This window comes from Thamnophis sirtalis, unplaced genomic scaffold, assembly GCF_051295495.1.
Source record: "Thamnophis sirtalis isolate CommonGarterSnake01/CBP01778 unplaced genomic scaffold, rThaSir2_p1.2 scaffold_12, whole genome shotgun sequence".
NCBI lineage: Eukaryota > Metazoa > Chordata > Lepidosauria > Squamata > Natricidae > Thamnophis > Thamnophis sirtalis.
This window is the reverse complement of record NW_028261392.1, coordinates 63,821,717-63,834,018: the sequence shown is the minus strand read 5'-3', so window position 1 is coordinate 63,834,018 and position 12,302 is coordinate 63,821,717. Positions and strand designations below refer to the sequence as shown.

The window sequence follows — 12,302 nt, the reverse complement described above, 5'->3', positions numbered from 1 at the left end:
TGCAGGCTACTTCAGCTGACTGCAGTTCTGCAGTTCGGCTGTTCAAATCTCACCGGCTCAGGGTTGACTCAACCTTCCATCCTTCCGAGGTGGGTAAAATGAGGACCCGGATTGTTGTTGGTGGCAATATGCTGACTCTGTAAACCGCTTAGAGAGGGCTAAAAGCCCTATGAAGCGGTATATAAGTCTAACTGCTATTGCTATTGCTGTTGGTATTTTATATTTCATGAAATACCTTAACCTTCAATCTTATAGTTGAGGGAACTTTCAGAAGGTTCAGTAGTACTATTTAAACTGATTTCTCTAGGAAAAGCTTGTCTGTCTGTCTGTCTGTCTGTCTGTCTGTCTGTCTGTCTGTCTGTCTGTCTGTCTGTCTGTCTGTCTGTCTGTCTATCATTTCTGGCTAGCCTTTATTTGCATTCATTTATTATAAAAAAAGATAATCTAATTTTCCATTTGTTTGGCTAATTTTTATAGCATTAAACCATGCTGGGAAACATCATTCCATTCTCAGAAGACCACAATTCAGTATAACTTTAAGGTCAAAACAGAAGACATACAAAAGTCAACGTTTGAATTCAAAAGCCACACTATTCAGAGTCCCCTTCGGGGGAAAAGGGCAGCATATAAATATAATAAAATCAATCAATCAAATCAAAATCAGATGGACTGAGTTCTAATAAGCATTATTAGAACCATTCACCATTAGTTACAACCAAAGGAAATAGGTAATAGTCATAGACATTTTAAAGCAGAAAAATAATCTTATAGCCATTTACGAAATCAAGTCAAGACTGTTCTCAAAATTGAACCTGTTCCATTGCAGAAAATAAAACAAAACATTTATCACCATATCTATTTGTATGCTCTACTGAAGAAGGGAATTAGGCCTTTTTAGTAATAAGCAACAATTCTGTAAGGTACTAAATATTATTCAAATGCAAGCTAAATATAACAACTAACCTTGTACTGGCCTGGTAGAAGTCATTTTGAAGTCTAGGGTAGGTTTCCTGGAGAATCCAGCTCTGAAATCAATATTGCTAAGTCCAGTGATACGAATTGAGTGTCGTCCACTACTTGATGTCTACCAAAATAGTGATGAAGTTATTGCAATGTCATAGTATGAAGGTTTACATTCCACAAAATGTTACTATAAGTTTAGTTTATAGTTCTAGCATGTAAGGAAACACTGAAACAATGAACTTTCTTTTTCTTGAACATCCCAAATTCACTTATTTACAAGCTGTTCACTGCAAAACACTTAGCATATTTAAACCTTAGGGCATCTGTAAACATAGCCGTTAAGGGAACATTGAGGGGAGAGGTCCTACATATGAATTGGATTGGATTGGATCACGTTTGGATACTTATTGTAGCCATCTTTTCATTCGTTTTATTTTTGGTGCTCTTTTATTTGGATGCAATCCAGAGGTGGGTTCCTACCAGTTCGCACCTGTTCGGTAGAACCAGTTCGTCAAATCTACCGAACCGGTTAGAAGAGGTTCCACCAGTGGACCCGGAAAGCAGGCCACACCTACAGAAGAGGTTCCAAAAAATTTTGAAACCCATCACTGCCACACACACAGAGAGAGAGACAGACAGACTGACACAGAGAGAGAGAGAAAGAGAAAGAAAGGAAGAAATAAATAAAGAAAAAAGAAAAAAGAAAGAAAAAAGGGAGACAGATGAAAGAAAAAAAGAAAAAAGGACAGAGAGACAAAAGAGAGAGAGAGAGAGAGAGAGAGAGAGAGAGAGAGAGAACACATGGCTGGCAAGCCACTCCCACCAGGTCACATGGCTGGCAAGCCACTCCCACAAAGGAAGCCACACCCACAGAGTAGGTTCCAAAAGTTTTTGAAACCCACCACTGATGCAATCTAAGTCTGAATCCACATGTTGACCCAGCTACTAACATAGATTAGAAGTGGCCTCAAATGAAGGAAAAGAATCACTGCTAAAAACATAGAAATTGCAAGCAAATAAATAGTTAACATGCAGTTAAAATTACTAAAATGAATGGGGAATCTGCAAACCCCTGTAATAGTTTTCACAAGCAGAGGAAAAAATTAAATCCTATCAAATTTGAAAGCATGTATGGATTCACAGCTACCAAATCTATTTTGTCGAACCAAAGTGGTATATAGCAAAAATATTAAAACAAAGATGTTGTCCGTGAAATTAATGTTTAGACAATCCAGTCAGACAAATCTATCTGTCTTCACTGGAAAAGCCGCTATTTATTTCTGTTACTTAACCTTTCGCCTCTGTAAAATCATCACACCAAGTTTTTTTTTTGGCAAAGCCAAGTCCCTGTCAAGATCAATGGATTAGCAAAAAATATTTCTTTCTTTTTTGACTGCCAAAATAACTCCTGCTATCAAGTGATAATTAGCTGCTAAGTGTGAGCTGGGCAAAAATGCCAACAACTGATCTCTTTTACAAATTGACACAATATATGCATGGGGAATTTATAACAGGATTAAAGTACTAACGCAACTTTCTTTTTTTAAATCGGGGCATGCCATTTAATTACCAACAAACCAAAAGGAAAATAAAGTTGTATTTAGTAGTGAAAACAGTTCAGGGCAAAGAAATGGAAGACTTGTTTCTTCGTGACCAAAGGAACTTTTGAAATTGTCATTCTTAAATTCTAAGCCAGCTGCCAGTTTTGAGAAGGGACATCATTCTGGCAACTGCAAATTGCAAATTGTTCACTAAGGCCAGCCAGAATCTTTGGGCTAGTAATCCTGGCAAACAGATCGTGCAAAACCATAATGGGCAGATACATGTAACAGATTAAGCCAAAACTAAACAAACCACACTGTGGCTTTGTAATATTTGTGAATCAGTTCACAGACACAGTTCAATTATCTTGACAAATCTGATTTACTACCCCAAGTTTTAGTTGTAACAGGGAAACCAAATTAATTTGGTAATCTGATTCACAGGGATGAAGGTTAATCCTTTCATAAATGCATCCCTGCCTCTGAAACACAACAGCCTGTAAACGGAGAATACCAATTCTTTCCACGGGTATATCCACAATTAACTTTTAGAATATTCCTGTCCTGTGCTAATACTGGCTTGCTTCTGTTGTTGGCATTTTGCTAACAACTTGCAAAGTATAAAGTAAAAACAACAGATTACCACACACTTCCTATGGACAATTCCATTCCCTCCCACCTTTTGGTCCCAAGAAAATAACAGGCAATCATTTTCCTTCATATATATATAATTTGTGCTGATAAATAAATAAATAAATAAATAAATAAATAAATAAATAAATAAATAAATAAATAAATAAATAAATAAATAAATAAATAAATAAATAAATAAATAAATAAATAAATAAATAAATAAATAAAATAAATAAATAAATAAATAACAAATGTAACAAAAATGCAACAGTAAAAAATATTGGGTTTCTGTCTGGATGGTCTCTTGTGACGAGCCGAAGGACAGAGAATGGAAGTGTGATCTTCCTCCCATATTTCGGCATACCAGGGGTTGTGACTTTATATATATATACATGTATGTATGTATGTATGTATGTATGTATGTATGTTATATTTGTGCTGATAAATAAATAAAGGGAGACTAGTATAGATCTATTTCAAGCTATTCAGCTCTCATCAGCTAGCCATACCCTTACTGGGAATCGAACCTGTGCTGTATTGCCTCTTAGGCAGCTGTGTTAACCATTGAGCCACAGAGCTCGAGTCCTTATCAGCCAGCCAGGGTGAACGGTATCTATTTAGATTTTACAACCCCCGGTATGCCCAAATATGGGAGGAAGATCACTACTTCCATTCTCTGTCCTTCGGCTCGTCTCTTGGATGGATGGTCTCTTGTGACTAAAGCTGAAACTCAAAGACTTTGGTCACCAAATGAGAAGAAAGGACTCACTGGGAAAGATTTTGATGTTGGGAAAAACTGAATGCAAAAGGAGTAGGACATGGCAGAAGGTGAGATGGTTAGAGAGTACCATTGATGTAAATGAACATGAACTTGAACAAACTCCAAAGACAGTGAAACAGGGGCCCCTGGCATATTATGGTCAGGGCCGGATTTTCCTATAGGCTAACTAGGCTTCAGCCTAGGGCCTCAAGATCAAGAGGGGCCTACATTCAAATTGTTACCAAAATTAAAATTACACTATTCTAAAAAGAGTGAACACTAAAACACTGAACCGAAAATAAGGAGAAATTCTACGCATATGACTAATAAACAAACATAAAAATGTATTGGTTAAGATCGTTCCAGCACCACGGCAGTTGGGGAGCCCGCCCACGTTCCCGGCACCAGCGGTTGGGCGAGAGGCGCGGCCGCTCCCAGTAGCCGCCCCGTCGACGCGGAGCCCACCAGCGGCCAGGCAGGTGAGGGCGAGGGGGGTGAGCCGTGCAGCTGAATGCAGCAGGGGAGGTGGCTGGCCTCGCTGCCTTTGCCGCAGAGCAGAGCCGCCCTCCGTTGGGAGGCCAGCTATATAGATTGATATATATTGATATATATCACAGTAATGATGTATTTTATTGTCTCTCATGTAATTTACAAACTTAAAAATGGGAGGTGAAAGGGCCTCATAAGTGGAATAGCCTAGGGCCTCTTTTCATCTAAATCCAGCCCTGATTATGGTCCATGTGGTTGCAAAGAGTACGACACAACTTAGCAACTGAAGACCAACAACAATAGTCCACCAACTCATTTACCTGTCCTCCAATGAGTGGGTAACATGAGTACCACCAATGGAGCTGCTCCTTAAATTATATTTGTATTACTTTGGGTAAATCCAACTTATACATTTCTTAAATTCGCTCAATATTCTTCAGAAACACATTTTATTATCCTGTGGACTCTGTTTCTTAAGGGGTGTTTCTCGTTTTGAGAACAATGCACGTAGAGACGGGGAGGCATAGCTCAGCAACATTGCAATTTATATATAATTACAGTGTATAAATATTGGGTTGGGAAGCCAAGTATTTTAACAGGAAAAGACAGCAGTGAAGTGTGGAATACGTTTGACATGCCTGCACTAAACTTTTGGATTATCAACACCAACTGCAATTATCCTCTGGAGGGGACGGTGCACTGACAGCAGCAGAAAGCTGAGAATATCTCATTTGCAAAACATACATTAGTGGTATGTTCAATGCACATATTTTGGACATTTATTTCACTTCATTGGTTGATGACAGACCACATGTATGTTTTACTTTGTCCAGAGAAACCAAAGAGGCATGGAATCAAGAAGAAATATAAAAAATATGGAATCAAAATTCCTTCGTTTGCTTAAGATGAATATCTTAATCTTCTTGCCTAATGCATATATTACACAATTAATTTGATTTTTTTTTATTGTTTATGCCCTTGGCGTACTGAAAGCAAGTAAACTGTGAAATAGCCATCACTTTTCAGAGCTATATCTTGCTTTCAACCCTATTGGGCCATGAAAATCAAGCTAATAAAACTGGAGTTAAGTATCTTGATACTTATCAAGATAGCCACCATTTGCAACAGAGCAATGGATGGATTCGAATAGCAATTCTGTAAAACCACCTATGTTTAGCAATAAGCCTGAAAATTCTACATATAAATCCTTTACCTTCAGTAACAAGAAAGGTGGGAAATAAATAAATAAACAAATAAAACTTTTTGACATACATTTTCTATAACTTGAGGTAGTGGGAAATAAACTACAGTATTATGGGTGTGGATGCCAGCATGGAAGAAGAAGATTGGACCATGTGATGAATTGTGGGTGTGGGGGACAAGATCATGAACTTTTAACTGGGTGGGATTCTGATGTCATTTCCAGAATTGGGATTCCATAGCATGATGCCAACATGTCTGTCTTATTAAATTGGAACCTTAAGGATAAACAAAATGTACGTTTTGACATACATTTTCTATAACTTGAGGCAGTGGAAAATAAACTGCAGTATTATTTCATTAAAGTTACCTGAATAGGTATAATTACAGACTGTACAGTTGTAGAGACTAACTTGATTCTGCATTTAATAACCACAGCAAGACTGTTGGTGGCGCAATACTGGAAGAAGGAAGACTTGTCTACTATTCAAGAATGGATGTTAAAAGTAACAAACCTAGCAGAGATGCCTAAAATATCAACATATCTCAAGGACCATTCAGATGAGAGATATAAACTGGAGTGGAGAAGATGGATTGACTATACTCAAAATAAATATGGGACTAAGAAATTCCAGCTAACTTATGAATGAATGAGTAAGGAATGTTACAACTTATCTAAAGTTAGCTTTATAAAAGGGGAGTTAAAAGTACAAGCGAGGGATGATACTAAAGTTAGTTAGTTAATTTTAGTATACAGTTGCTAAATGTTTATACCCTGTATTTGCTGTGGGAGGTTGTGGGGGGGAGGGGGGAGGGGATGTGGGGTAGAGGGGGAGGGAGGGAAGGTATATAATTGTAAAACTCTTTAAAACTTTTAATTAAAAAAAAGGGTTACCTGAATAGTCCATGTTCCTGGTCCTGGATCTTTTATGTTTACTACTTTAGCAGAATTTTCAATATTTAGTAATTCATTCAAGCCAGATCCTTTCTTCACAAGTTTACCTACAGCACAGGCAAAGAATGAGTATCTTTATTAGTTATTTCAGTAATTCTCACATCTGGACTACGTTCTATGCAACACGAAATAATTTTGCCTTTCTGCAGCTTTACCCCAAACAGGGTTATGTTACCAACATATATATCCCATTTGAATCGTGCATCCATTCATATATGGAGTGCATTTAACTTGCATTAAGTTAAATTGCTATAATAAGGATGTTCTCAGAAAACAGTGAGTTTGTATAGAGAGTTGTCTGTGGCTATGTCTGTATTTTAATCAAGTGAGTCACTGCTGGATTGGATTAAAGTCTGCAAGCAGAAACGACTGATAAATTAGTGGTATAATTAATGGGCTAATCCCAGGATTAGCAATTAGGGAAAACAGCAGTCCCCAACTTTTTTTTTTAGAACCAAGAACCAGTTTCATGGAAGACAATTCTTCCACAGACTGGGAGGAGAAATGTTTCCGTTTTGCTGACTCAACCACCATTCATCTCCAGTTTATGCAGACTGGTTCCTAACAGGATGGGGGTTGGGGATCATTATAGGAAAACCATCTACTTTAGATAGATTTGTGATCCTTTGAAAGGGGAAATGTGTTAATTGGGGGTAGTTCAGGTCCAATTTCTCACTGGACAATAAGTCCACTTTCAGCACTGGTTGGTTTGCCTTCTTTAGCACTCACTCAACTGTCCCAGATGCCTCAGATCATATCTAATTAGATCTTCATTGGAGATTGGAGATTTCGCAAAGGCTTCAACTGTGCAGAATACTGCTACTCTGTAACTGAGCAATATGGTTGATTGCTGAATCATTACTCTTCTCTGTTTCTTCATTACCTATTTCCCTATTTTGCCATATGCTTGTGTTCTGACCCCCCCTCATCCCACACCAACACACACTCCGAGCCAAAGATAAGTTACGGCATTTAATTAACAGACAGACAGGTCCTTGGCAGCAAACCGGCACAGACAAGCTTGGGCAGCAATCCAGCACAGATAAGCCGTGGCAGCAATCCAGCCTGCCAAGCTCACAATAATGTTCTCCAACATTAGTTCCTGCGTTGACTCCTGCAAAAGTGGTGTGTGCACAAGCAGTCCTTTTATAGTCCGGAGAGGAGCCTAATGACCACCAGCTGAGTGCAATTATCTCCTGTAACTGCGCAACTGTTCCTGACGCCTATTAGGTCTTCGGTGACGGGCATCTAGGAACAACTCCCTTGGCTCCTCCCCACTGCTGACAACAGGATCATACTCCCTTGTCTCCTCCCCACTGGTCCAAGGCTCAGGTGCCTCCTGGTGGCCAACCAGCTTCTCTGCGCCCTGTTCAGAGTTGGAACCCTGTCCAGGGTCCTCCACATCCTCCAGAGCCGACTCATAGGGCCCCTCGCTGTCGGGGTCTGGTGGCAGCTCCAATGGCTCCTGCTGGGCCACAACAGCTTGATAACATATAAGATCCTAAATTGCTTTTTGGAATGTCTCTTCCATTATGTAAGATTTAAGATATGTCTGTGTTTTACTGAAGGCTAACCTCTTTTTTTCATCCTTTAGCCTACTAGCAGTCATTTCTCATTATCCAAATATTTATAGGAAATGCAATTTGCTAACATTATTATTTGCCAGCAGATTGTCAAATGCAGGAAATATGTACTCTGTATGGGCAATGGAAAAAAAATGAGTACATCATTCCCTTGGTCAATAGTTATATGAATTGGGTAGACAGGAGCACTCAATATAAATACCACTAAAATCATTTTTGTGGTCTTCAATTGAAAAATGAGATAGGAAGTCACCAATCTTCTTCTGATATTCCAATGTTACCTGTTGTGGCCCAGCAGGAGCTGTTGGAGTTGCCATCAGACTCCAACAGTGAGGGGCCCTATGAGTCAGCTCTGGAGGATGTGGAGGACCCTGGACAGGGTTCCGACTCCGAGCAGGGTGCAGAGAGGCTGGTTGGTCACCAGGAGGCACCTGAGCCTTGGACCAGTGGGGAGGAGACAAGGGAGTGTGATCCGGACGCCAGTAGTGAGTTGTTCCTGGATGCACGCCATCAAAAAGCTAATAGGCGTCAGGAACAGTTGCGCAAGTACAGGAGGTAATTGCACTCAGCTGGTGGTCATTAGTCTCCTCTCCAGACTATAAAAAGGCTACTTGTGCACACACCCCTCTTACAGAAGTCAACCCATTGACTAAAAGTTGGAGAACTTTTGTACCTAGCTTGGCAGGCTGGATTGCTGCCAAGGCTTATCTGAGTTTCTGCCAAGGTCCTTATCTGTTTGTTATGGTTGGCTTTCAGCTAATAAAGTACATTCCAGTTAAGCTTGTCTTGGCATTCATTACTGGATGGAGGAGGGGGTCAGAACAGTTACCTATCTTAGAAAACTCAAAATGCCTAAAACATGTCCAAGTCATATTTAAACCATTGAGAATGCTTGCCCACTTTACTGTCATTTCTACTTTTAAAGATCCTTGATCTCCCTTCCAATGTTCTAGTCTTCATTAATTTTGGATTTGCCATTCTGGTATCCTACCATTCTTATGTTCTTATGCTTTAATCTCAGGGATGTTTTTTTAAAGTAGGAGAGATATATTTGCAAAGAAGAAGATGACACTCCTTAAGTCCCATCCCATAAAATGCTTCAAGAAGTTGAGTCAGACCCATCCAATGGTAAAGGCCAATCAAATATACTTCATAAACCATCATAAAAAGAAATAGACTAATGTCTCACCCAAAGGGTTATGAATTTCAATGTCTGGAGAAGGGCCACTTAGGGACACAGTAACTTCTTTCAGGCTAGGATCAAAAGGGATCTGCCAAAAGCTTCTTCCTGAAGTCAAACGGTCTATAGACAATAGATGAACTTTGGAGGCTTGCACTGCTTCTTCTACCCATTTCAATACCTGGAAAAATAAATAGATCCAGAACTTATTCCATAATCAAATATATTAGATGCATGCCAAATAAGGATTCTTTTGTACCACGAATGAACTCTTCAACATTCATCCAACAGCTAGCTTCAACATACATGCCCCATGGGTCAAAAAAAAAAGAGAGCCAGGATTGTATAGTAAAATAAAACCAGGGAGATCCAGATTTAAGTCCATCAAAGGTTTTTCTGAGTTTTTAACATTTAAGTAAACACAATTATCTTGCATAAAGTCTATTATTATGAAATAATAGAGAGCCACCATCATTGGAATTACCGTAGTTTCAAAAATGTGTTTTTTACAGTTCTGAAGAATGGTAGGGCTACTTGAAAGTCTTGCAGAGATGTGTTACCTTGGCACTCTTGTGGTTGCAGTGTATGTTGCAGGAGTTTTTCAGAAAGTGCGATTTTATCAAAAAGTCAAAACAATGTTTGCGATGGTGTGCTCAAAATTCTGCCCTTTTTGTTTAAACATACTCTATGGATACCCTAGCACTCTGCATTGTTTTATTAGATATATATGGCTAAAAGTAGGATGCTTGCTAGAAACTTGAGTTATATAAGATAACCGTTATTTGGTATGTCCTACAAAATAATTCAGTGTTTCTATTTTCTGTGGTGTAGATTGGTGTGTGTGTGTGAGAGAGAGGGGGGGGGGATAGGGATAGATAGATAGATAGATAGATAGATAGATAGATAGATAGATAGATAGATAGATAGGGAGGGAGGGAGGGAGGGAGGGAGAGAGGGATAGGGATAGGGATAGAGAGATAGAGATAGAGATAGATAGATAGATACATGATAGATAGATAGATAGATAGATAGATAGATAGATAGATAGAGATAGAGAGATAGAGAGATAGAGAGATAGAGAGATAGAGAGATAGAGACAGTGATGATAGATAGATAGATAGATAGATAGATAGATAGATAGATAGATAGATAGATGATAGATAGACAGATAGACAGACAGAAACATAGATAGAAGGGGGTAGGGATAGAGAGATAGAGATAGAGATATAGAGATGATAGATAGATAGATAGATAGATAGATAGATAGATAGATAGATAGATAGATAGATAGATAGATAGAAAGATAGATAGATAGATAGATAGATAGATAGATAGATAGATAGATAGATAGATAGAGGGGGGGAATAGGGATAGAGATAGAGAGATAGAGATAGAGATGATAGATAGATAGATAGATAGATAGATAGATAGATAGATAGAGAGAGAGAGAGAGAGAGAGAGAGAGAGAGAGAGAGAGAGAGAGAGAGAGAGAGAGAGAGAGAGAGAGAGACTATAGTAACAATGCAATTTACTAAAAACTAAGGTGATCTTCTGTGCGTTCCATTAAGAGCAGAGCCTAGAGGTGAATTACAAGTTCCAATAAATGACATTACATATTTGAAGAAAGCCAGGAAAATATTCATGCATTCATCACTTACTCATTCACTCATTCAATCAATTTGCTTCATAAGGCAGTGCCAGTCTCTTTTTTTTCCAATCAACCATGGAAATAAGTGCAAATCTACATTTATAAAACCTTAGTGTAACCTTTTCTTACCCTTCTTTAGCATAAAAACCTGAGTGTTCAAGCAGAAATCACAGACATACAAAATACATGGGTGATTTACACCTCAAATCAATTTCAGAAACTGGTGTGTGTTTCAGAATTTCAGAAACTGAAACTAACAGAATCTGTCCAGGAAAACTCAATATTCCAAAGCTGCTAGAAGCTATTAAAAGAGGAAACATTATAATCAATTATACCATATGTCCAAGTTTACTTTGCCACTTTAAGATCCAAAGCAAAGGAAGTGCACTCAGAGCCAATAGTAGTGCGACTCATATTGATTCAAGCTAATGTTCCAGGCGATGTGAAACATGGATTCTTGCATAAATCACGTTAACTGATCGGACTCCAAAAAATGTGAATTCCTTCCATCAAGCGGTTGCTGCTCTTAAAAATGACAAATAAGCTGGTCGTGAAATGGAGCTTTCTCATTAAGCTTCTATCACTGTTTGTTTTTACAAAAAAAAGGCACTAGGAAAAGCATAATAGGCTGAAGAATAGAGTGGAAAGAGCAATTCAATTCTTCGCTCTTGGAAATGCAGAAAGCATTTGTGTGATGTTCAATCTGCAGCGAGGCAGGGAATGAGGTAATATGGAGCTGGAGAAGGGAATTTTAATGAAAAACAAGACCGAAAGCCTAAAATTTAAGGGGTCTGTGGTCAATTATTGCTTAGACAAATATGCAATACAAAATTATGACATTTGAATGTAATTTGACATATGCTTTCAATTTAAAAGTCTGTGACAAGTTTTGTAGATTCCCCCCCCCACTCTCATAAATAGGCTGCATTTACAGGGTTCCACCACAAATGCGCGTACGACAAAAGCGCGTGTGACTAAACCGCGGTGACAAAACCGCGCCGTCAAAACCGCGGAGACGAATGAGCGCTGAAGCGCGCCGACAACAGCGTGCTGATAGAAGTGCGCTGTAACATAACCCTAAACCTAACCCTAAACCAAACCCTAAACCTAACCCTAAACCTAACCCTAAACCTAACCCTAAACCTAACCCTAAACCTTACCTTAACTTAAATCGCGCTTCTGTCGGCGCGCTGTTGTCGGCGCACTGTTGTTGGCGCGCTTTTGACATCGCGGTTTTAGCGCTGCGGTTTTGTCGGCACGCTTTTGACGTTCGCGGTTATATCGTGCCACACATTTACAGTACATTCAATGTACAGAATTAAAGAGTGCAGGGCAGAAATAAGAATGCAT

The 12,302-nt window shown here is 38.9% G+C and overlaps 1 protein-coding gene across 1 annotated transcript in view; it reads right to left on the bottom strand.

The window, feature by feature from the left end:
* HMCN1 (hemicentin 1) overlaps positions 1-12,302 on the bottom strand; it is a 240,065-nt gene that overhangs the window by 185,484 nt on the left and 42,279 nt on the right. Inside the window, exons 5-7 of the mRNA XM_087726175.1 lie at positions 9,314-9,485; positions 6,482-6,588; positions 964-1,084 (exon numbers count right to left, since the gene is read on the bottom strand). Coding sequence (XP_087582301.1) covers positions 964-1,084; positions 6,482-6,588; positions 9,314-9,485 — 400 coding nt within the window. The remainder of the gene's footprint in view (positions 1-963; positions 1,085-6,481; positions 6,589-9,313; positions 9,486-12,302) is intronic.